This window comes from Mesoplodon bidens (genome assembly GCF_964165515.1).
Source record: "Mesoplodon bidens genome assembly, chromosome: 1".
Taxonomy (NCBI): Eukaryota; Metazoa; Chordata; class Mammalia; order Artiodactyla; family Ziphiidae; genus Mesoplodon; species Mesoplodon bidens.
The window spans coordinates 201,350,418-201,376,518 of NC_138176.1; the positions used below are offsets into that span (position 1 = coordinate 201,350,418).

General features: G+C 40.8%; 2 protein-coding genes across 5 annotated transcripts in view; one reads left to right on the forward strand and one right to left on the reverse strand.

Moving 5' to 3' along the window:
- The window catches only part of TMA16 (translation machinery associated 16 homolog), a 41,704-nt gene extending 26,384 nt beyond the window's left edge, over positions 1 to 15,320 (forward strand). The window contains exons 3-7 of the mRNA XM_081242057.1: positions 7,051 to 7,088; positions 8,270 to 8,354; positions 9,490 to 9,638; positions 13,564 to 13,606; positions 15,108 to 15,320. Of these exons, the coding sequence (XP_081098183.1) occupies positions 7,051 to 7,088; positions 8,270 to 8,354; positions 9,490 to 9,638; positions 13,564 to 13,606; positions 15,108 to 15,288 (496 nt within the window). The 3' untranslated portion in view covers positions 15,289 to 15,320. The remainder of the gene's footprint in view (positions 1 to 7,050; positions 7,089 to 8,269; positions 8,355 to 9,489; positions 9,639 to 13,563; positions 13,607 to 15,107) is intronic.
- Positions 15,321 to 15,444: 124 nt separating this feature from the next.
- The window catches only part of MARCHF1 (membrane associated ring-CH-type finger 1), a gene marked incomplete at its 5' end in the record, with an annotated part of 458,172 nt that continues 447,515 nt past the window's right edge, over positions 15,445 to 26,101 (reverse strand). For all 4 annotated transcript variants that reach the window (XM_081242018.1, XM_081242016.1, XM_081242017.1 and 1 more), the window contains one exon: positions 15,445 to 23,562. In XM_081242018.1, the coding sequence (XP_081098144.1) occupies positions 23,264 to 23,562 (299 nt within the window). In that variant the 3' untranslated portion in view covers positions 15,445 to 23,263. The remainder of the gene's footprint in view (positions 23,563 to 26,101) is intronic.

The window sequence follows — 26,101 nt, forward strand, 5'->3', positions numbered from 1 at the left end:
GGTGGGCAGGTCCACGTCTCGTGGTGTGTTTTGGGGTGTCTGTGAACTTATTATGATTTTAGGCAGCCTCCCTGCTAATGGGTGGGGTTGTGTTCCTGTCTTGCTAGTTGTTTGTCATAGGGTGTCCAGCACTGTAGCTTGCTGGTCATTGAGTGGAGCTGGGTCTTAATATTGAGACATCGATCTCTTGGAGAGCTCTCGCCAGTTGATATTATGTGGTGCTATGAGGTCTCTGATGGACCAATGTCCTGAGCTTGGCTCTCCCACCTCCGAGGCTCAGGCCTGTCAGCCAGCTGGAGCACCAAGATCTTGTGAGCTACACAGCTTAAAGAAAGGGAGAGAAAAAAAGAAAGAAAGTAGAAAATAAGTAAGTAAAATAAAGTTATTAAAATAAAAAATTTAAAAAATAATATTAAAATAATAAAAGTAAGAAAATAATAAAAAGAAGAGCATCCAAACCAATAAACAAATCCACCAACGTTAATAAGTGCCGAAAACTAAACTAAAATAAACATAAAAATCGAAACTGATCCCTCACGTACAGCAAACCCCAAGTCTACAGTTGCTCCCAAAGTCCACCTCCTCATTTTGCACTGATTCGCTGTCTATTCAGGTATTCCACAGATGCAAGGTACATCAAGTTGATGGTGGAAATTTAATCTGCTGCTCCTGGGGCTGCTGGGAGAAATTTCCCTTTCTCTTCTTTGTTTGCACAGCTCCTGGGGTTCAGCTTTGGGTTTGGCCCCGCCTCTGCATTTAAGTCCCCCTCTGGCATCTGTTCTTCGCTCAGATAGGAGGGATTTAAAGGAGCAGCTGATTCGGGGGCTCTGGCTCACTCATGCCTGGGGGGGGCAAGGAATGTGGGGTGAGCCTGTGGCGGCAGAGTCTTGCATGACATTGCACCAGCCTGAGGCATGCTGTGCGTTCTCCCGGGGAAGTTGTCCCTGGATCCTGGGACTCTGGCAGTGGCGGGCTGCACAGGCTCCCTGGGAGGGGAGGTGTGGATAGTGACCTGTGCTTGCACACAGGCTTCTTGGCTGAGGCAGCAGTCTTAGCGTCTTATGCCCGTTTCTGGTGTCCACGCTGATAGCCGTGGCTGATACCCATCTCTGGAGGTCATTTAGGCGGTGCTCTAAATCCCCTCTCCTCATGTACCCTGAAACAATGGTCTCTTGCCTCTTCGGCAGGTCCAGACCTTTTCCCCGGACTCCCTCCCGGCCAGCCGTGGCGCACTAGCCCCCTTCAGGCTGTGTTCACGCCGCCAACCCCAGTCCTCTCCCTGCGCTCTGACCGAAGCCTGAGCCTCAGCTCCCAGCCCCGCCCACCCCGGCGGGCGAGCAGACAAGCCTCTCGGGCTGGTGAGTGCCGGTTGGCACCGATCCTCTGTGCGGGAATCTCTCCGCTTTGCCCTCCGCACCCCTGTGGCTGCACTCTCCTCTGTGGCTCTGAAGCTCCCCACCTCCGCCACCCGCAGTCTCCACCCGCGAAGGGCCTCATAGTGTGTGGAAACCTTTCCTCCTTCACGGCTCCCTCCCACTGGTGCAGGTCCCGTCCCTATTCTTTTGTTTCTGTTGTTTCTTTTTTCTTTTGCCCTACCCAGGTACGTGTGGGGAGTTTCTTGCCTTTTGGGAGGTCTGAGGTCTTCTGCCAGCGTTCAGTAGGTGTTCTGTAGGAGTTGCTCCACGTGTAGATGTATTTCTGATGTATTTGTGGAGAGGAAGGTGATTTCCACATCTTACTCCTGTGTCATCTTGAGGTCCTCTCTTTTCTGTATCTTTTTGACATGATATACTACTTACATGATTTTGCTATCACCTACCTATATCAGTATTTCACAAACTTTGGTATACATGAGATGCACCTGTAAGGTGTATTAAAATAGTTTTTTGGGCCTCATTCCTAGAGGTTTCCATTCAGAAGGTCTGGGACAGGGCCAGGATGTTGCATTTCTGACAAGTTTCCAGTAATATTGATGCTGTTGCTGCTGGTTTAGGCACTGATGTATAGTATTCTTTAATTATGTTCTTTAAAAATAATTTTCCCTCAAATATTGTTTTTAAAGGAGACATTTTATCTCTGTTAAAACCAAGTAGATACTGTTGTCTTCCCTGAGTGGTTTGAGCTTGACGCTTGTTTGCTTATTTTTGGAGGAAAGATTTGGCAAAGGTTGGAAGACTTGTAAAATGAACTAACATTAAACTAAGTTTTCTCCTTAATGTAATTGGAAAGGGTGCAACGAAAATGACGGGAAAAGTAACTTTCTTACCATTTGATTAAAGATTATTTAATTCTGTGTATATGAACTACCTAAAATTACCTTACATAGTACTAGTGGTATACGTGCAGTATTTTAGGAAGTAACGCTTTAGAATATGATTAAGTACTTCAGTTCATTGTAAATACTTGTGATGTTTGTATGTTGTTAGTTATATTCAGGATCTTATGCACTGATTTAATGTTGATTTACAGTCAGCATTACAGAAAAATTACCTAAGGGTAAAGCAGAACAACATGCTAATCTCATATATAAAACTTGTCCTAAAGAAGTTCTGTTGTTGGCCAAGGTTCTATCTTAATAGTACAGAGTTGAAAAATATTTAATTTTTTGTGCTTGGGTGATGTTCTAAACAGACTGAGCTTTCTCTTTTTTTCTTAATTTATTTTAAAGAAGTCATCAATGTAGCAGTCATGGCCCCAGAAGCAAACAGATGTACAGTTTTAATAGTATCTAACATTTTATGAACAGGCCACACTTGTCAGAGGAGCAGCATCAGTGACCATGCGTCCTGTTCAGTTAGGTGGGAGCGTGGTCACAAACAGCATCTTGGAATGCTGCTCATCTCCCTGCCTTAGGGCAGTACCTCCAGCAAGACACAAATGGTGAATTGCATATTTCCAAAAGATGGTTAGTGACAAGGTACTCAGACTGTAGTGGCAGCTGTAAGCAAGATGATAGAAGAGGTACCATCAGGACTTGCCTTGAACGTCAGGTGCCTGTGACTTCTTAGAAAGAAATAGCAGTTAGCAGCTACTGCTTTACTCAGCAGCTTGAAACAAAAACAGTTTCTTTGTCAGGAATCCCAGAGCCACTTAACTGGGTGCTTGGGGCTCAGGGTCTCTCGCAAGGTTACAGTCAAGGTGTTGGCTGGGGCCGCATCATCGCAGAGCTTGATAGGGAGAGGTTTTGCTTCCAGGCTATTTACATGGTGGTCGACAGACCTGTTGTGGCAGCTGTTGGCTGGAGACATCAGTTCCTCACCACGTGAGCTACTCACCACATGGCAGCATGTGTCCTCCAGAGCAAAGGCTCTGAGATAGAGCGAGAGGGGGTGACAGTTCCAGCCAGATGCCTGCAGGGTCCTTCATGACAGCCGCCACCAACGGCCTTCAGTGCTGGGGAAGGAGGCGAAGGAAATGGTGGGGCATTGGTGTCACAGGGTCTGGATCGGAAGGAGCCCCAAGCCGGGGAGGTGAGCCGCCCTTGACCCAGCCCGCGTCCCCAGGGCTGACCCCCAGCTCAGGCTCTGGGGCCTGCTGCCAGTTCTCCACCTTCCCCGCCCCATGGGCCCCCGCTGGGCTGGGAGCCCCTTTGCCCCTCTCTACAGCTCTCTTCAGGAAGGGCCCTTTGCCCTTCTCCACCTCGTGCCTCTTTCCCACCGTGCTTTGAAGACTGTGCTGGTTAGAAGAGGCCCGGGTGGGAGGCGGTCCGCAGGGTCTTCCAAGCGCCTGTACCCCCCACCACCCGACACACACAGCTTCCCAGTGAGCGGCTGTGGAGGAAAGAGGTGGGGCCGCCCCAGTTCTTACTCCTGCAGCATCAGCTCTGCCTCCTGCAGAAGCGGGGGTTAGCCTTGCCCGGCCTTTAGGGACTTTGGTGGGGAAAAGAGCTTTCAAGAGAGGAGGGTGGTTTTAGAGAGGGGTGATAGTGAACCCTGGAAGGGTGGGAGGGAAGAGGAGGGGCGGCTGCCTGTCTCCCTCCCCTACCTCCCCCCGAATGGAGGGCGGGGCAGTTAGAAGGGAGGGAGTCCGTTGCTTCTCAGCCTCAGAATAAAGGCGCCGTTTACTGGCTCAGTTTTAAAAAAAAAAAGAAGACAACGTTTGTAACGTCATTTCTAAGTGACATCCATCACTGTTGCACTATTTTATTTGTTAGAAATGAGTCATTAGGTCCAGCCACGCTCAGGGAGGAGAGGGGCGTGAGTATCAAACCAGCAAGAATGGGCAGTGGGGACCATCTTGGATATCACCCCGTCCTGGTAGTGCCTGCCTGCCAAAGGTACTTGGTGTTGTAAGGAGGAAGGGTAGCCAGGCAGCCGGAGGGTCTGGTCTCTGTTCTTTAACAGAGAATCCAGGGTTCTTTGTGCTACTTCCTAAGATTTATTTTTAGGGAGTGAGAGAGGTGGGGGAGGATCAGGGGGAGGATATTGTTAGGGCGCAGAGCTGCTGGATTCATCAGGTAGACTCTTAGAGGTGGAGTCTCATTACCTGAAGATACTGCAGGTGTGAATAACAGCACAGAGTAAGAATCAAACGTTCTTCATCTTGAGCATTTGAATGCTCTGATTTAGGACTATATGAAATACTGCTTCTGTTCCTGTTAATAGAAACTAGTGTGGTTTGAAGACTAGCACATTTCAAGTGGTGCACAGTTTATAGGTAGCAAATAGTTATTCTGTATCATGATTTTAGCTTTATTTTATGACTTCTCAGCGTAGTGACATCTTGTTGCTGTGTACTACTCTCGTATTTTGTCCCATTGGGTATGTAGCAAAGAACTCTAGATAGCAAATGAAGATTATTTAATATGGAAAAGTAACAGAAGCTAAGCATAATGGGTAAGAATCTAGGAAACAGCTGTTTTTGAGAATTAGTCTCAGATTCCTCTTCTTTTCTTCATCCCAGCTCCACCCCACTGTAGTTCAGGCCCCCAGTGCGTTCATTCAGAACTGTAGCAAACTTGACTTCTAACTAGACTCTTCTCTGCGGTATAAACAAGATACGACAAAGTAGACATATTTGAAGTGTACAGCGTCTGGGTTTTGGCAATACGTGGTATAACCACTGTGATCAGTGTACGTATAGTGCGTTTTCATCCTCCCCAAAGCTCTTCCCAGTCAAGTCTCAGCTCTCCGCTCCTAGCCTTGGGCACCTGTTGATTTGCTCTTTATTTTGGTAGATGAGATTTGTCTTCAGTAGTGTTTCATGTAAATGGAATCATACTGTATGTAATTTTTGTGCCCGATTTTTTCAATTATAATGTTTGTGGAATTCGTTGTCTTTCTCTTTTATTACTGAATAGTGTTCCATTGTATGGATATGCAGTTTTTTAATCCACTTACTTGTTGATGGTCATTTGGATTGTTTATAGTTTTTGGCTCTTTTCAGGGTCTGCAAACTAAGTGGCCATCCACCTGTTTTTATAAAAAAAAAGTTTGTTTTATTGGAAAGCAGCTATGCCCATTCCTTTCACGTTGTTTGCAGCTGCTTTGAGGCTACAGTGGCAGAGATGAGTAGTTACGACAGACCAACCACATGGCCCTCAAAGCCTAGTTTGTTACTAGCTGACATTTAAGCAAAGATTATCAACCCTGCTGTTGCATTTTGATAAAGCTGCCATGAACATTCGTGTATGGGTGTTTCTGTGGACATCAAACATTTTTCTTTCAGTTCTTAGAACTGGAATTGCTGGATCATACAGAAGATATATGTTTAAGTAAAAAGTTGAGTTTTTAAGAAATTGTTTAAAAGAATGAAGTCATGTGGTGGGGATAATGTTTAAGTATATAAAAAATTATCTGCAGTGATGGTACCATTTTATTTTTTCACCAGTGATGTGTAAGAGTTACATTCACTCCATTTCCTCTCAAACATGTTGTATTTTCAGTTTTAAAACAGATTTTAGCCAATCTAGTAGGTGTACAGTAGTATCTCAGTGTGGTTTTAATTTGTATTTCTTTATGACTGATGATATATTTTTATGTGCTTTTTGTTCACTTTTATGTTTTTGATGAAAAGTCTGTTAAAATCTTTTTCCTTTTGGTTTTGAATTTCGCCTGTTGTTAAGTAGTAAGAACTATTTGTATATTCTTAATGCAGGTATGTTATTTGTTCTGTGAATATTTTCTCCATTCTGTGGCTAAAAAGTTTTTATTAAAAAGGCTTCATTTTCTCCAGTTTTCTAATTGTTTTAAGTGGGAGGGTAAATCTGGTCTGCTTTGTTAGGGCAGGGACAGTGGATTTATTTTTCTTCATTGTTGTATCCCTAGTGGCTAGCATAAAGTGTTGCAAAAACTAGTATCCAAAGTTCTTTTCTGAATGAATTAGAATTAAGAATAACAACAATAGAGGAGGCATATATCACTTAGACCAATTTTTTGAGAGTAAATGAGTTCTTTTTCTGTGTTATAATTCTTATCAAATTGATGAAAAGTAAACATTCTTTTGTTCCTGTTGAAGTTTAAAAGCTGATAGTGATGCGTTTTGGTCTTGGTGGCAGCACTCAGTCTTCTAGAAGGTCCTCATTATTCTTTTGTGCACAAGTATTCTGCATATTACAAAATATAATCAAGATTTTTTTGTGTTCTCAAAACCAATTTGTTTTGTAAGTATCATTTAGTCATTGCAGAGCAGGAAAAAAAATTTTAACAACATTTTGTTCCAGTGATTTAAAAGAAGCATGGTATTCAATGTTCCTTCATTAAAAAAAATTAATTTCAGGACTTCCCTGGTGGTCCAGTGGTTAGGACTCTGTGCTCCCAATGCAGGGGGCCTGGGTTTGATCCCTGGTCAGGGAACTAGATCCCACATGCATGCCACAACTAAGAGTTCGCATGCCACCACTAAGGAGCACACATGCCTCAGCTAAGGAGCCCGCCTGCTCCAGCTAAGACCCGGTGCAACCAAATAAATAAAGTAATTTTTAAAAATTAATTTCATATGCATAAAAGAATGATCTTTGAATTAAGTTTCTTTGGGTAGTTTTTGTTGTTTTTGACAGATCTTTAAAACTTGCTTTGGAAGTTTTCTAACACATACACTTTTTCTCCCAAGACTAAAGAATGAAAAGGCGTTGCGTCTCAACCTTATTGGTAAGTGGATATACTTATTTGAAGTTCTTCTCTATACCTATTTTCTTTTGACTCTCTTAGTAGAATGCTATTTTTATCTAAGTGAATTTTCTCTACCAGACTTGATCAAAACAAAATAAAATCAGTCATTAAACTCTGAGAACAAACAGTGTTAATAATATCTAGCTCAGTTTTCTAGAAACTGTTTAGTACCTACCTACCTGTTTTTATCCATCCCCGCTTCCTGTCTCTCTCTGTCTTTCTCTCTCAAGCTTAATTCTAGCTCCGTGACCATTAGAATTATGAAGGATTTTGAAAACAACAATTCATATTTAATGATGTGAATATATACATCCTCAGTCTGTATCTCAGTGTCACAGTCTTTTTGTGTGTGTGACAAGTCTAAGATTTCAAAAGAGTGGCTATTAGGCTTTATAACCAAAATGAAAGGTATTTGAACCATTAACTCTAATGCTTTATCAGGCAATAGAATAGTATTTCTAAATGGTTTATCAGTAATCCTGGGTAGGGCCATTTCTTGATTTGTAATATTGAGAAATCTAATTGAAAGTGACACCCCGATGGTCAGATTTACTCATAAGGATGAGGTCTGTTAGCTCCGTGATAATAAATGTCAGTCATTCTGCACAGTATCTGGCAGATCTTGTATGCTTAAGATATTTACTAACTTTGAGGCCCTGAACAGGTTACTTAACCTATCTCTTCTAAGTGGAGATAATAATAATAATAATAATCCTCATAGGATTGTAAAGGTCTTGACATAGTGCCTGCTGCTTGTTAAATGTTCAGCAGATGTCATCCTCTTCATTAGTCTAATCAGACTCTCATTTTTGTTATTTCGGACAAGTTCTATCCTTTGCTTTATAAATACTTAGAACTTCATGTTCTGTTAACAGTGTTCTTTCTTTTTTAAAATTTTTTGTATCCTTACTGGATAAGAAATATATACAGAAAAGCATCCCTCCTACCCTTGTCTCTTGCCCAAATTAAAATGTGACAATTTAATTTCTGACAGACTGATTTAGTTAGCTTTGAGCCCACACAAAACTTTATATTTAACTTTGAAATAAATTTTGATACTGTTTTAAACAGTATCAGCATTGATGTTGAAAATTATAATGACTACCTCTGCTTCAATGATGACTTGTGGTGTTAAACTGTCTTGGTACTTGTTGTTATAGGTGAAAAACTGCAGTGGTTTCAAAATCATCTTGATCCCAAAAAAGTAGGATATTCAAAGAGAGATGCTTGTGAATTAATTGAAAGGTAAACACTGGGCATGTTATGAGCAAAGGGTCAGTAACAGGAATTCCCCAGCTTGATTCTTCAAGATTCAGAGTTCTATTCGGGATTTATAGATGAGCAAATGAGCTTTGTTATCAAGACTTTGGATTCTTATACAAGCTTAGCCATTTTAGTAGCGTTGTAACCTTTCTGGGCCTCAGAGTGGTAGTTAACCCAGTTTCTTGGCTTCCTGGAGGAATGTCATCTAAACTGACATCTAAAGATAGGGGCTAGCAGGTTGAGGTGAGGTAGTTGGAGCTTCTAGGCAGAGAGAACAAGATCTGAAAGGCCCGGGGTGAGAGCAGCGTATATTTAGTGATCTGTCAGACATTTAATAAGACTGAAATAATAGGTTCAAGGAGGGAATTGTGACAGGTAGGATAAACAACCAGCTTATGAAAGATCTCAGATATCAGTGTAAGAGTTTGGACTTTATCCAAGGACCGTGGGAGACATAGTTACAGCAAGCACCTGAGATGGTCACATTTTTAAACTTTAGAAAGGTCACAGTTGGAGGAATGAGGAAAATGGATGAGGGGGCAGGCTTTGGCTGGGAGACTGCTGAGAGGCTGATGAAGCAGTCCAGGCAAGAGGTGATGGTGGGAGCAGTGTGGTTCAGAGAAGTGAAAGAGTGCAGACATTTTAAGGAGGTGGAAGTCCCAGTCTTTAATGTGGCGTAAAAGGGAGAGAGGGGAAGGAGTCAAGGGGGGCACTCGCATTCCTCACTTGGGCAGCTGGATGAATGGTTGTAGCAGGGGATGGAGCGGGTCGGGAGGGGGCGCCTAGGGGCAGCGTGGAGGCAAGTCCAGGGATGGCGTGCTAAGCCAGATGGAGATGTCCAGGAGGTGGCTGAGTACGTGGATACGGAGTTTGTTTAACAGACACTTTAATGGCAGGCTTTGATGTGGTCACAGGAATTTTGAAAATGGTTCAGTTACCACGAGAAGGTCTGAGGTCTGAGAACGTAAGGGACTCAGAGGAATATAAAAACTTAAGGGACAGGCGAAGGCTGGGGATTATGGTGTTTTTTTGTGTGTGGGGGGGAGATTATGTTTTAAATGAACTAATATAAGCCAAACAGAGACTCTGTAAGTCAGATCATTTTCTTGTTTTTCAGGTATTTAAATCGGTTCAGCAGTGAGCTGGAGCAGATTGAGTTACACAACAGCATCAAGGCCAGGCAGGGCCGGCGGCACTGCGCCCGAGAGGCCGTCATCAAGCAGACCATGGAGCGTGAGCGGCGGCAGTACGGGGGCTACGGCCTTGGTAGGAGCAGGAGGGCAGCGGTACGGGGGCCTTGGTGTGTTCTCAGGGTACTTCCCTTCTTTCTAGTCGGATTTGCCTTTACTTATTCTATTTATTCCGTTTAGTTTGATTTTCTTCCTTTGATTTCCTTTCCTTTTGAGTGTTTGGAATAATTTTTGAATTCATTCTTTTTTTTCTCCTACATTCCCAAAACTGTCAGTGTTGACAGTGACTTATCTTTCTACTGTGACAGTAAGGTTTTCCTCTCCCTTCCGGTGTTTACTTGATTTGCTTTGTTCTAGAGTTATTACTTGCCCATCTACAACCACATCGTTGTTTCTTTAGAGTAAGTACTGTGTCCTCTTGTCTTTGTAAGTCTTGTAGTAAAGAGCTGTACTTGTTGCAGCGTTTCTTGAGAAATTATAGAAATCAAATTTTCTTTCTTAGCACTAGCATTTCTTACAGTTCCTGAAGACAAGTGTGTTGTGGGCTTAACAACACTGTCTGGAGAAAGGCGCTTAGGAGGAGAGGAGAGGGCACTTGTAAGGGCTTGCAACGCCCGAAGTCAGGTGATGACCCAAGGGCTACATGGCCTGCAAATGATGTTTGATTGGCTTAGTAATTGTCAGCATAAAAAAATCTGCTGATTTCACATGAAAAACGTAGATTTCTGGCTTCTCGTAAAACATGCGATGGTCTGGCAGCGTCGTCTGCTAGAGGAAAGTAGCAACTGTCCCTTTTAGACTTGAGCATTCAGTGGTCCCACACCTTCCTTCATTCACATTCCCTGCCTGGTCCCTGTCGGCATTCCTGTGTGGATTTGCTTGGGAAAGTACAGTAAATGAAATGCTTAAAGCAACATTAGGTTTTTAAATTTTAATAATAGTAGGGCCCTGAAGCAGATACCCTGTGGGTAACTGTTGTGTTGGTCCCAGCCTGTGCATAGCGATGCTGTGCGCCGGGAAGGTCAGGGGCGGCCTCCACAGGCGTTCTCCCCACTGGAGCCAGTGTTGTGGCTGGACCCCACCCTCGTGGTTCTTACTGTGATTGGAGGGTTGCACCTCAGCAAAAACCGGCAGGGAGCTTTGAAAAAAACAAGATTTAGTGCTTAAAAGTCCTGGACTGTACAGGACATGCCTGAGGGCCACACAGCGAGGTCTCCAGTAGAGAAGGGGGAGGGAACAGGGACCTGGGGCCCTGCCTTTGTTAGGGTCATAGGCGGGATGCCTGGGGTTTCACGGGTTCACTCTTCATAAAGGCACCAGAAGGGGGAACGGGGTCACTCAGGTGGTTAGTTATCCACGTTCCCTGGGGCTTTCTAATAGGGGAACTTCGTGGGTGAGGAGCCTGGTCCCTCACCTAGCTGTTTTGCTGGAGCTGCGTCAGTCTGGCCGTAGGTAGATCCATAGAGTTGGATGTCTTCGCAGCGTATACCTCGACAGTTGGAAGGTTAGCATCAGGCACTTAACCTTCAGCGACACTGTGAGCCCTGAGTAGATGGCAGTTCCTCTACATCATTCCTAAGCAGTGAGTTTCTTCACTGAAAAAACAACAGAATAACTTCAGAACTAGATAGATCTGGACTTAAACCCTTACAGCTTACTATATAACAGGGCAAGTTTCTTCCCACCCACTCCCTGGCCTTGTTACCGTCCATTTAAAAATAGAGGTAAATAGTGCACCTCCTTCCCAGGTTGTTTAAAAGTCAAGTGAGGGGCTTCCCTGGTGGCGCAGTGGTTGAGAGTCCGCCTGCCGATGCAGGGGACACGGGTTTGTGCCTGGTCCGGGAAGATCCCACATGCTGCAGAGCGGCTGGGCCCTTGAGCCATGGCCGCTGGGCCTGCATTTCCGGAGCCTGTGCTCCGCAACGGGAGAGGCCACAGCTGTGAGAGGCCCGCGTACCGCAAAAAAAAGTCAAGTGAGATTTCACGCATCAAGTGCCTGACACAGAACCTACTGTAGAAGGTTGAGGGAGAGCTTTGGCCACTGTGTCCTTTTCACCTCAATTTGTCTATGCTTGTAATCTCCATTTCTTCATTTTTCCATTTTTATTGGAACCCCTTAATTAGGCTTTTGTAGCCACCACTCAACTAAAAGCCCTTGTCACCGATGACCTTTAAGTTGCAAAGACACATAGTGCCTGTACTGGGCACTCATGTAGTCAGCTTTTCTGCAGTGTTTGATACAGATGATCCCTTCATTTCTTGTCACACTTTTTATTTGGGGTAGAAGCCCCTGACCTTCCCTGGTTTTCCTCCAAGTTAACTGGCCATGACTTCAGTGTCCTGAGTTGAATCCCTCATAGCCTCACAAACTAAATATTGACCCAGGTCCCTGTCCTTGGGCCTCTTCTCTTTTCTATTTACACGAATTCCTGAGTTGATGTCATTCAGTCCTGTGGTTTTAAATACCATTTAAATGCTCATCACTTCTAAATTTATATTCTCAATACTTATCGCTAGAACTCCAGACTTGCATTATCAAACTTGGGTTTCTCAGAGTATCTACTTGAATGTCTTACATGCATCTCCAACTTATGTCCCAAAGCAGAGTCCAGCTTTTCTCCTAAAACTCGCTTCTCCTGCAAGCTCCGTGTGTCCGTCAGTGACATCACCACTTGCCCTGTCGCTTGTGTCAGAAACCCTGCCGACAGTTTCGCGTTCCACATCCAGCTCATCAGCAGGATATACTTAAGAGTCTAATGGCTTGCACTGCTGCCCCCAGCACCTCTAGCTCGAGCCACCACCATCCCAGCTCTGCCATCATGACAGCCTCCCAGGTGGTCTCTCTGCTTAGTCTGTTCAGCCTGCAGCCGCCAGGTTAATCAACAGTAATTGACGGCACACTCCAGGTCAGACATCTGGTGGTGGAGCCAGTGCTAAAACTCAGACCTCGTCTTCCAGTTATGCCACAGTCCTTATTCCAGATGCATGGAATGTGTCTGGTGAAAAAAACTTTGTCAACTCTGTCAAGTTTACAAACACCTAGAAACGTGGGCAGATAGTCACCAAATGCTGTGTTGATAAGGTTCAGAGAAGACGAGATAACTGACATCTCTCCCTCTTGCTCCTGGGGGTATAACTGTTTCTGACTCATTTTATTAGAATTTCTTAAAAAAAATAATTGTGCTTAGTTTATACCTTTTAAACACCTGACCCCTCATACTGACGCTCTTATTTTCTGAAGCTATTGTAAAAGTCAGCATACAGTCATGTCAAACATTTTTATGTTTTTCATTAATTGATACTGGATTTTATTTAATATTTTATCCATTGGCCAGAATTTTTGCAGCAGTGTTCCATTTTTTGTTAAACATGCCTCTTGTGTTCCATCAACAAGGATGATCCATGCATATAGGTTTATGATCCACTTTCTAATCATGATAAGGAACTGTCATACACCTAGTTTTCATTTAAAATGGGTTTAAATTTTATTGAACTTTATTGAACATCTATTGATTATAGTTTATTTTAAATTTTTTTTACATTTTTAATAGTATTTTTTAATATCTAATAATCCTTGCATTCCTCAGACAAACTCTACCTTGCCAAAGCGAACTATATGCTTGAAAAAATTGTACCTTTCACCAAGAAAATATGTAAAACAACATGTTGTTGTAGGGGACTGATAGAATTTGCCAGGCACCTTTACTGTTTAAAAGGACAGAGTTTATTTTGTTGATAGGTTTGTTTTATTTTATAGATTCTGTGGTAGAATACATTATTTAATAGTGTTCTTTTTGAATCACCTTCTTATAAAGTAAGTCCTTTATGCTTGCAAAACTTACTTTTCCTTATAGCATTATAATCATGCTTTAAAATTTTGTTTTTTTTGGATGTTCTTGCTGGCTGTCAGTTATTATTGTTTCTGAGATAATAAATGAGGAAACTATAAATGTTATAATAGAAGACATTGCCTAATAGATATAAATTATTTTCTTTTCCAGAGATTCCAGACATTTTAAATGCAGGTAATCTGAAAACTTTTAGGTGAGTCTGTCTCTTTTGTTCTTTGAAGCTGCAAGTAAAATACATAAGAGATAAACTTTCTTCCCTTTCGAGTCTAGACGTTAGAGCTAAAAGAAAATCAGGGGGTTCTTTTTAACCTTTCCTCTTTCATCAGTTGAAGTAAGAATTTTCCTAAGTTTAGCATTTGTTAGAGATGCCTGATGTACACTGAAATGATAATGACCTGGTGCTTTTGTTTTTCAAAATACTTTAAAATTCTTTAATATAGTACTTAAAGAACATGATATCCTTGTTCCTCCCTGGTTCTTGTTTTTTAAAAAGATAAATTGTCAGCAGCAGACTTGTTGGCTGAGTCCTGTCCCCATACTGTTTGCAGCACCCCCTTCTGGAGAAGGGGGCTAGTGGGAAGTGGTATGGGGGAATGGTTAAATCATAAAGAACCATTTGCCCCAGTGGTTTCTCTCATAGTGCTGTGTGACCGAGAGACCAGTGAGTAGGATTTCCTGTTTCCAGTTTTCAAACATGGCTTCTTTGTCTTTAGAACATAATTTTTATTAATCATTTTGATATTAGCTAGACCATGTTGATCACTCTGAAATTTTAATTGAAATTAGATACCTTTAAGTCCATATTATTTGAAACCCTTAAGCTTATTTTATATTTTTATACTTCTGAACTCATAGAAAATATTTAATCATAAAATATTCGCTCTAATAGAATTTATTGATCATATTTAAGAAGTGGTTCACTTTCTAGCCTATGTACATGTATTTATAAGTACATGGAGCTTAAGATTATACATTAATTTTTTTTGCTTGTAATGTTAAGTAATCAGATATATAAATGTTCTCTTTATTCCTAAAACAGTGTATGTTCTGCCTCCCCCAAAGAAAGCCAGAAATGAGAAGAAATTAGCCTAGACTGTTAGTATCAGAGTTCAGTTCTCAGAAGAATCTTCACATTGCTCGTAAAGTAATTGAACATAGGATTGTCACAGAAAAGCTGGGGTTGAAGAACTAAAAGTTTTCTATTATAACCAAAAAAATTGTTTGATTACTAAAACAATTGTGATTTACCATTGTGTGTGAAAAGAAAAACCTTTTCTGATTGCATTTTGGAGATTTTCCAGGATAATGTAGTTCCTACTTCTGAAATTCTTAATACCATATATGTCCTAATAGAGGGAAATGTTGGGGTTAGGAAGAATAAAAGAATGGAACGGAGTTTCCTTGTAACTTCTGCCTAATATTTTCCTGCATTGCTTTGGAAATTTTGAATATGTGTAATTCTCTGTGCAGTTAACCGCTACTGTAGATTAATGAGAAAGTGCAGTAAGTATGGAAAAAGCATACCTCAGTTCTTGGGACATTATTTTTTTTCTAGTGCATTTATATTATTTCCATCTAGAGCATTTGAATCTGCTGTAAGTTTGTAAACTTTCTAATGCTTAGTTTTGAATATTGACTTTATTACTTCCCTACCTCACCCCTCACCAACTCTCTGCATTCTCTCTTTTGTCTAGGGAATGGGATTTTGATCTGAAGAAATTGCCAAACATTAAAATGAGAAAAATCTGTGCTAATGATGCAGTGCCTAAGAAGTGTAAGAAGAAAACTGTGACAGCTGTAGACACAGATTTAGGAGAATTGGAACTGAAAGATGAATCAAGTGACACAGATGAGGAAATGACTGCAGTGGCCTAATTGTCTTTACTTGAGTTGAAAATAAGTAATTTGAGAACTTCAAGTTACACTTGAATTGATTATGGTAAATAATTGTCTCTACACAACAATTTGCTGTTTAGCTTATTCTCTTATATGATGAGAATCCCATTTTCAGTTTGAAAAACAGTGTTACGATTTTAACTTAAAAATGAATGTTGCTTTATGTTTACGTTAAGTTGTTAGACTAGGTAGAAATGCTCTGCAAAATTCATTTAATCTGAATTTCTGGGGCTGGGAGAGCAATATGAACGAGGACAAAAAACGTTGTAATTTTTCCCCTAATGTTTACTTAGAATCACCTAATCTCACATTTTGGGGCACGGGCAGCAGCTGTTTGCTAGAAGGTTACTGTGGTACTTCTTGAGCAGTGACAATGGCAAAATTGCCTTTTAGTAATGTTTTATTCTTCTTCCTCTTACACGTTAAAACTATTTTCTTTCCTTTTAAAATAGGGAAAATGTGATACGGAACTTATATACATTTATGGATTGCACATTGCTGTTATTTATTAACTTTGAGCCAGAGTTAGTTAAATGGTTTAAAAAAAACAGTAACTATTCTTGTTTTGTTGATCTCCTGCATTTAACCTGTTATCTTGATAAAGGGGATGAATGATTTCAGGTTAGCTCTTTTGGTTTGTATATTATTTTTTGCTTTCTCATTGTGAAAAGTGATAGGTTTTATTTGTGGAAACAGAACTAAAGATTCTAGTTATTTCAATTATCTTATTTTTTCTTCTAAGAGATAGGTTAACCTGACATATAACAGTATTTCTAGTATCATGAAAAACATGGATGTGGTTGAATGTTCTTCACAGAAATTGTTAAATGCAGGTATCTTCTAGTCTGTTTTCTAAAGAATGCAATGCAAGAGTGAGTATTTTCAAGGAAAAAAAATGCTGTATGACGTAACTAGGTATCAACTAAGTCTTGTTAACAGTTTTTTTACTTAAGAAAATTAAAAGTAAAACATTTCTATGGTTTTTACTTCTGAAGGTTCTAATTATTTAATGTATAATGATTTAACTGATGCTGCCTTGCCTTGGCTTTAAGTAATCTGTGCAAAAGTATGGTTTTATGGTTATATAATAAGTTCCTATCTCTTTAGTCATTGGCAAATTTCCTTCTCCTTTTTTGGGGGGAGGGGATTCATTTTTAGTTTCAAAATGGCCATAAAAACTGAGTCATAAATTACAGTAAAGAGAATAAAAACCGTTTTTTCTGGTCTGATATTTAAAAAACATTACTGTTAGGTAAGTAACTTGTGAAAATGGCAGATCATTCTCCCCCTCAAACATTTGTCCCTGGTTTTCCTTGTGCTTTCAAAGCAAAAAGTATAACAAGCTATACTGCTTGGAACCAGAACAGATAAATATTTGTTGAATGAATGAATTTAGGACGGTAATTGTCATGTGACTCCTGGCTGGACCACAGTAGCCTAAGGGATCATTTGTGTTCAGAGTAGTGCTCTCAAACAGCCCTTTAGCCACTGTGTATAGAACATGTTCTTTCTGCAGTGACAATTACCCGGCCCCTTTTCAGTGAGTGTTAACACCTTTGTAAGGTAGCTTCTTCAGTCCATGGCCATGGAACAGAGTAAGAGTAACACTTTGTCGGCACTTCTGTGTAAACTAGTGGCTGGCAAATAGTAAAATGGAATGGCAGATAGTGTTGTAAGTATTTTAGATGTTGTAGGCCAAATGCAGTTTCTGTTGCATATCCTTTTGTGTATGTGTGTGTGTTTTACCACCCTTTAAAAATATAAAACCCATTGTGGCCATACCCAAATAGGCTGCAGGCTGGATTTGGCCTGCTTGCCACAGTTTGCCAACCCCTGGTCTACATCAGCAAGCTGAATTCCATGGACTTGGGCTAATGATACGTTTCTAAGCTCAGATCCGGTCAGTGGTATCTGCAGTCTCTGTTCCTGATATCTGGCCACTTCTTGCCTTGCAGACAGATCTCTCTTTGGGACTCTGTTCACCTCAAATAGCCTTTTCTACTCTTGTAATGCTTATGCTTCAGGGCAGGAGGTTGAATAGGTGTCCTCTTTGGTATGTTTATTTGATGGGGTATAATTTTATTTCTGACCACTTTTATTTTTTAAAGAAGTTTTAGGTTCACATCAAAGTCAAGAGGCAGGTAAAGAGATCTCCCATGTACCGCCTTGCCCCTGCATAGCGTCCCCGCCAGCCTGCCCCTGACTGACGTCCCCCGCCAGATGGTACCTTTGTTAAAGCTGATGAACCTGCATTGACATCCAGCACATTTGGAATGAAATTCACATGCTGTTCCATGGCCAGAGAGGCCTGAGATGTTCTGATTCCTGACGGCCTCTCCAACCTCAGCTTGTTTCCACGTGCCCTTGGCTGGCTTCATTTCAGACTCACTGGCCTTCTGTCCTTTCCTAGGGTGGGACGGTACTCTCCTGGCACCCTGATGACTTTGTGTGTGTCCACCAAGGCCAGGCTTGGTCGCAGCTAACCTGAGCCTTAGAAGAATGCTTCTTGGAAGAGGAGGACATAGGATGCTTGTGAGGAAGTACCCCAGGGCACTCCACATTTGCCTCCCTGTCTTCTGGGGAGGAAAAGTGAGACAGGTTGTCATTGCCTCCCAGGTTCTGATGAAGTATGAGACTTCCCTGCCTCAGTCTCAGTCATAGTTGCAGGCTGCAAAATTGCTTAGCTACATCATGGAATTGGCTTCTCAGCAACGGGCATCCTGTCCCAGATATTGTGTTATCCCCTCCTCTGGCCCCTTTTATTTCTGTGCCTTCCCTTTGGATGAGCCTCATGGGGAGCTGGCACCTCTGTTCATCTTTCTTTCGCCATCTCTGTAAGTAATGAACTTACTCTAACAAGGGCTTGTTTCCTTACTGGCTGAATCTTGCTGGGCATTTCTTGTTCGGGACTTTGCTGCCTGCCTTGCCATTTCCCTGAATTAAAGCATCCACCCGACCCTTGCTGCCCTTGGTACCCGTCACAGCTCCCAGTTTTAGATCACTAGCTGAACACACAGTGACAATGATCTGTGATCTAGGTGTGTTGTAATTTGGGAGGTGTGAGAAGACTATACATGTGGGTATCCAGTTTGGGCAGAAGAATGAGCTCATACAATTAGTCTAATAAGCCGGCAGGCACCCTGGCCAGGCAGTCTGTTGACTCACTGGATTCAGGCTTAGAAGTTGGGGCTTTGGAGGGGGACGTTTTCTTCACTAATCACCAAACCTCCTCTTAGGTTAGAAATAGATTCCAAAGTCTTTCTCTTAGTATTTATTATCTCTGGGTAGAAAAATGCTGTTATATTTTTTTGTATATCCAAGCCTTATTCATGAGAAAATACTTTCTCTAGATTACATAGTGATTTTCTTAAAAGTTTTTTTTTCTTCTTCTTTAAAACAGGGTTTGAAAGTCTGTATAGATTATTTGCGTTGGTTTTCCCTTGTTAATGCGCCTGTTTAATCCTTCCTAAAATGTCATGGGTTAATCAACCTATGTTGGCCTTAAAATATGTTCAGACCCTGCTTAAAAACCCAGACCATTATAAAATCTTAAGAACTCAGGCTTCCCTGGTGGCACAGTGGTTAGGAATCCGCCTGCCAATGCAGGGGACAAGGGTTGGATCCCTGGCCCGGGAGGATTCCACATGCCACAGAGCAGCTAAGCCCATGAGCTACAACTACTGAAGCCCACGTACCTGGAGCCCATGCTCTGCAACAAGAGAAGCCACCGCAATGAGAAGCCCACTCACCGCAACGAAGAGTAGCCCCTGCTCACCGCAACTAGAGAAAGCCCCACACAGCAACGAAGACCCAGCACAGCCAAAAATAAAACAAACTAATTTATATACATATAAAAAATACTAAGAACTCAAGGCTGTTTGAATGTTGCAGATACAAATCTGCAGAAATCCAGGTAAGTTAGGCAAAAAATATAGAAACCACAACAAAGGTTTGGATCACTTGTTTAATATACAAAGTCTGTTTCACAGGTAATTATTTTCTTTTCCTTAATTTGTCTTAGTACACATTATTCACAAAACAGTAAACTGTTAATGCAAGAGAATTAGGTAAAACCGAAAAAAGTACAAATGCTCAATCCCCAAAATTGCACACAGTTATAATTTTTCCTTGTTTGTTTTAATGCAGTTTCAAATGGGCTTTCTTCAGATGTGGAGGAAACACTGCAGCCCAAAATAACAGTACTTCCTTTCAACTGTATTGACAGGTAAAATAGCACCTTTGGGCTGACTTAAGAAAACTAATTTTCATCTTTCTTAATTAAAGTGTAAGTCCTACACAGTTATCGTATGACAACTACAATAATGATAAGTTTTAAGAGCTCTACTTTGTTCCAAAATATTCATTGGCATGGCAAGGAAAGGTAAATTGTGTCAGGCAGATGCAAAAATCTTCCTCCCCACCTCACCTCCATGACCATTAGAGTATCTTAGTGATGTCATTGCTCTAATGAGCTAGTTTTCCAGCCCAAATAAGTAGATGTTTTAGGGGACCTTTTGCAAAACAAGATAAGTGTGACTATGTGGCCATCTCTCTGGAACTATAATCACATGTAACAGCAGCTCAGAGTGAGAATAGATGTTTTAGGGACCTTTTGTAAAACAAGATAAGTGTAACTGTGGCCATCTTTGGGACTATAATCACATGTAACAACCCCGGAGTGAGATTTAATCCTAGGGCATTTTGAAAGACTCCAGAGTATATACCTGTCTTCCTTTTATTTCTCCATTGTTTTATATCCCAAGTCGATGGGAACATTTTGTTTGTTTACATTTTGTTTGTACTTAAGTTTAATTGCCCTTTGGACTTCACTTTAAAAAAAATACTGATTTCATTTCTTTACAATTTAATCTTTGATCTTACACAATTAGAGTGACAGTTCTTTAAAAAATCAACAGCATAAATGTATGTTTTCTGGTATTGATAATACCACAGATTCATGATGATAAAAAGCCAAGGTTTTAGCAGAACTATAAGTTTATTCTTCAATTTCAGTTCTTTGTTTCAATTCCATTTTATTTCTTACATAAGCAGGTGAGCATGCTTCAAAAAATTGCCATTCCGGAGAGCAGTTTTTCTTTTTGAAGGGTATATCCAGTCCACAGAAGTGTTGTCACAAAGCCAAACCCGGTCATCAAAAGGACAAATGTACCATTGCCACACAGAACATAAAATAATCAACATTCGGTTTTAAATGCACATAGTTACTTCAGATTGTTTGAACTACCAACAGCCATTACGGGAAAACTTTTAAAGATTTAAATTCAGGAGTTCAGTGTTTAAAAAATAGCAGAATAATGTTGACTTTTAATGTGTTAGGGAGCTATATTATTTTCTCATTTCAAGAAAGTCAAAGCCTATTCAAGTTCATTTTGAGAATTTACGTATGGTTTTAAAACACCATGTAAGTTTTTATCATTAATACAGTAATGCTTATCTTTACTTTTCATTCTAGAATTTCTTAGTGTTCATTATGCCCCTTGATAAATTATTATTTATTAAGCCAGTCGTCTTCCACTGTGAAATTATGCACTTACCTATATTGCTAAAGTTTGGACAGAATTTAAATGGTATTTATGGTATAATTCAGGTAAATAATCCTTTTCCTTACAGAGCAAACAAAAGAGAAATCAACATTTCTTTGTTTGCTGGTGGCTAGGTTTTGTTCCCTCAGGAATATTTGTAAACAACTGTTGCCATTGCTAAACCTCAGGAGAAATGGATTAATAAAACGCTTAGGAAAATTATCAGAAAAGAATGAGTCACATTTAATCCCTTGGGTGAGGTGCCATGGTTAAATCCCCTAAAGCTTCATTATCCATGAGTGTATTTATCTTAAACCTTGAAAATGGAAATTTAAGGAGTTAATACAAAGTCCAGGTTGTTAAGCTTCATGTATTTTTAATTACACCACTGTGTCTTTATTTGTGCAGAAATTTTGGTTCAGTTTAGTTGCCTCAAGTTAGTTTTTCCTGTGCCTTCATTCCGCGCTCCTACAGCAAGTTTTAAGAAAGATGGGTTTTAAACCTTTTGTTTCCTGCCTGACTGAATACCTTGACGTTTTTCTCATGTTTATACAGGAACAAACACATGCCACACACACACACACACAAAGTTGATACTGTTGACCTTTGCTTTATTTCTAAGGAACTGGGACTATTTGGACTCAGTGTCAGCCACTACTCATATCGTATCAAACTTCTCCTCAGAAAAAGGTTATTTCTCTTTTCTTTCCCTATGGTAACCTGTGAGGAAAAAGCCCACTGACAATTACAAAGTGCATCAGTGTGATACCCAGATTTGTGCAATGCGATACCCATGCTTTGGTTCTATGGCCATCACGGTTGCCTTTTCACAATAATAAATACGACAGCTAGCAAAAATAAATCACCTCGTTTTATGTAAGACATCTCTCTTTGACAGGCCACTATATTTATAACCATTAATCTAGCTCACTGCTATGTCATTCACACTTCAGTTTTACATGAATATGCAAAGAATACAATAATCAACTGAACTGTCAAACCTAAACAATTCAATTTATTACTTATCACAGAATCTGTTGAATATTTTTGCCTCCCAGCTGAGCAAGGGAAATACTGTCAGCTTTTTAAAATACAGTCTAAATGCTTGGTCATAACTACTCATCTGTCAAGGTGACACCTCATTAAAAAAAAAGGTACGTTTGACTTAAAGATACTAAATTTTTATTTTCCCTATTATAAGTGCTTCATAGTAGCAAATAAGTTAATTTCAGAACTTACCATAGGCAGATTGCTTTATAGTTTTGTTTTTTCACCCTTTAGAGAAATGGTAACTTCATCTAACTCTTAGCCAAGATATTTAATTTGATTAATTTAGTGCTTTGTAAAATAGTATTTGTGATACTTTGAATAAGAGAATGAATTAAGCTGCTGTTTTGAGAGATTCAATTGTTAAATGAAGCAGAGGCTTTGTCTCTAATTTTAGGTCTGCACTAGCCAATAAGTTCAATTCAAATTGAGCTATGCTGTAAACATACTGGATTTTGAAGACTTGGTTCATAAAAACTGCAAAATAACTCAATACTTTTTTATATTGATGACATTGAAATGAAAACTTGGGTATATAGTGTTAAATATATTATCAAAATTCATTTCACCTATTTATTTTTACTTTTTCTAATGGGGCTACTAGAAAATTTAAATTTGCATATGTGGCCTTCATTTGTGGCTCACATTATATTTCTGTTGGACAACACTGTTTTAGAGGGTCCAGGTGGAGTATACAAGGCTTCTGTGGGTATTTAACAGAGCTAATTAAACCCAAAAATCTCTGAAAATCATGATTTAAACATAATTCCAAGTATTAATATCTTCAAATGTGTATTGCATCTATTTTAAAAACATGCATCTGTCAAAACAACTGGACTCCACTATAGCCATAAAAACCTGTTAGCTGTCGAAGTATGAATATCAAAATATGCATCTTCTGAGTTTGCTTCTGATGTGCCTTAGGAATAATGCAGATAATTTCAAGCTTAAAACCAAATGTGTTTGTCATTTCCAGATGAGGAAGTTAACATTACAAGGCCCTAGAAGAAAGACACATTGCAATTCAAGTCCGTATTCTTGACCTTGCCCTGTTACTGTAAAGACTCATGGGTCTGTCCGGTTAGTCTCTCCTCATTGCCTGAAAGCATCCCTTGCTCCAGTGGTCCTTGTCTCACAAATCATTCTCCAGCCAACTTTTCACATTTTCTCTTCACACTTGAGACTGCTTCATGGGATCCTGATCATTTGATGTTTCTTCTCCTTCCCTTTTTGAGCAAAGAAAGGACAAATGAGTCAGAAAGAGGAGAGAAGATAAAGAGGATGACTAACTCAGGATCACTTCTGTCACTTGTAGTGGCTGAGGGCCAGGTGATACTCCAGTGACACGCTCCCGGCTGGCCCCATCACACGGGTATGACTTCGGGGGGGCCGCCCTCCGAAGGTGGCAGTGCGTTGGTCCCCGTTTGTAAGGCAGGCACTGCCCCGGCGTCCTTGGCGTCCGTGTTCACCGTGCAGGAGCAGTTCTTCTCCAGCCTCTTGGCCGTGTCGGGGCAGTTCTGCACAAAGATCACGCGGTTGTAGGCCTTCAGCCTGCGCCACAGCTGAACGTAGACCTTGCACTGTACGTACATGAAGACCAAACCTCCCGTGAAGCCGATGGCCACCACAACCAGTTTTGTCCAAAATGGCCATTCAAGGACACCTTTGAAATAAGAGAGAGAACATTACCACCAAGTCTTTATTGATCATGCCAGCCTGTTAGTATTTCATAGATCAGGAATATATACTTAACAACTAGTAAAAATTATAACCTGATTGCTTAACTGCTTTAAGTATTCTCGAGGTATTGCCAAAATCGTACATGAAGAAATTCTCTCCCCTACCACTGTAATGATGTCTCTCATCTCTCTTAGCCATCAAGAACCTACTGTGATCATCAGATACTACATCAGATACTTACTTCGACATTTATTCCTTACAGCTAAATCTTTAAGGAAGGATACTGCACATACTGAGTGAAAGAATCAGACTTTAGGATCCTCCTAAGGTAATGTAATACGTACATGCGTGGGATTGTACCCATGGGTTCCCCACCACCACCCTCGTTACCTTTAAAATTTAAAAAAAGAGAGAAAGAAGCTGCCACAGCTCAGAATTCCTGAGTATAGACATGCATAAGATTTAGGATTTTAGTTACTCGTTTTATCAATCTTATATTTTGTTACTGAGAACCATCTCTTTCTTAGACATCAATCAATATTTTCTCTTAATTTCCATCACCATAACTAGAAATGGACTTTCTTTCACAAAGAGTTTTTAAAACTATGTCATGAGCGTTTCTGTAACTACAACAGTATTTACGCCACACATAATTATAAATGTTAAATATATGATGGTCAAGAGACCACCTCTTGCCAACATTAGGATGGTATGGAGGATGTGAGAGCTGCCTTCACTCATGTGAGAGGCTGTCAAGTAAAAGAGAAGGGTGGGTTGGAAACCACACTTTAGGGAAGTTGGGTTTTATTTACTTATAACAGTAAATAGAGTTATAAGAAACATCGTCTGTATTTTGTAAGAGTGACACTTATGAATACTTTATGCTTCTGGAAGCAAAATGGACCCCTGCCCCGTTTGCCTCGTGTTGAAGGGCTTGCCTTGCTCCTTAATCCTGTCTATGCAAGGAGAACAGGCCTGACTCACTGAGCTGGGGGGACCAGCAGCTTACAACTGGGGGTAGTTGTGTGCCCTGGGTCACTGAGCAGTGTCTGGAGATGTTGATCGTTATACCTGGTGTTGGGCGGGTGCTACTGACTGAGTAAGTCCTGTGATGCTGCTTTGCCAGCATCCCGCAATGTGTAGGACAGCAAGGAGTTAACCTAGTCCAAAATGCCAATAGTGCTGAGGTTGAGAAACCCTGTTGTAGAAGATGATCACAAGTTTCTTTATTTAGAAATTTGCAGGGAAGACTCAGTATACAAATTAGACATCTTGGAGTTCTCCAAATTTAGAAGGAGTTTTGCTCTCAGCTGTTCAGTTGAGCAGTAGTGTCTCCTTGTTTAGAAGGATGTTAACCACAGACAAGCTGAAGTGTGTTTTGTCTCCTATTTTTAGGGAAATCCCCATGGATTACATGTCATTTTCCCCTCTGATTCCTAAATGACACTACCAACTGTGCCCTGGAAGTGCCTGGAGATTCTCTCCTTCCAAACCTCTGCCCATGATATTTCTTCTCTCAGAATTTTGCTTCTCTGTTTCTGAATGTCTACCTGTCCCACAAAACCTGACTCAGAAATAATTTCCAGCTGGGAATACACGTTCTCACTCTTCCAGTTTCATGTTATTTTTTACACTTGTGGCATGAGTGGCTCTCTGACATAAGTTATTTGTTCTCTGCTGTGCCATAATCTTGACAGTGCAGGATCTACGTCTGGTTGGTCTTTGTTTTCCACCCTGCCTTGCTCAGTGGACATTTTAAGGATGAATGAAAGCTTTTAATATATATAAAGCTTTGATATATGTCTTTGTCTGACTTACTTCACTCAGTATGACAACCTCTAGCTCCATTCATGTTGCTGCAAATGGCATTATTTAATTCTTTTTTATGTCTAATATTCTATTGTATATATGTATCACATCTTCTTTATCCATTCCTCTGTTGACGGACATTTAGGTTGCTTCCATGTCTTGGCTATTGTAAATAGTGCTGCTATGAACATTGGGGTGCATGTGTCTTTTCGAATTATGGTTTTCTCTGGATATATGCCCAGGAGTGGGATTGCTGGATCATACGGCGGTTCTATATTTAGTTTCTTAAGGATCCTCCATACTGTTCTCCATAATGGTTGTAACAATTTACATTCCCACCAACAGCGCAAGAGGGTTCCTTTTCTTCACACCCTCGCCAGCATTTGTTGTTTGTAGACTTTTTGATGATGGCCATTCTGACTGGTGTGAGGTGATACCTCAGTGTCGTTTTGATTTGCATTTCTCCAATGATTAGTGATGTTGAGCGTTCCTTCATGTGTTCGTTGGCAATCTGTATATCTTCTTTGGAGAAATTTCTATTTAGGTCTCCTGCCAATTTTGGATTGGGTTGTATGGTTTTTTGTTTTTTTGTGTTTTTTTTGCGGTACGCGGGCCTCTCACTGCTGTGGCCTCTCCTGTTGCGGAGCACAGGCTCCGGATGCGCAGGCTTAGCGGCCATGGCTCACGGGGCCAGCTGCTCCGCGGCATGTGGG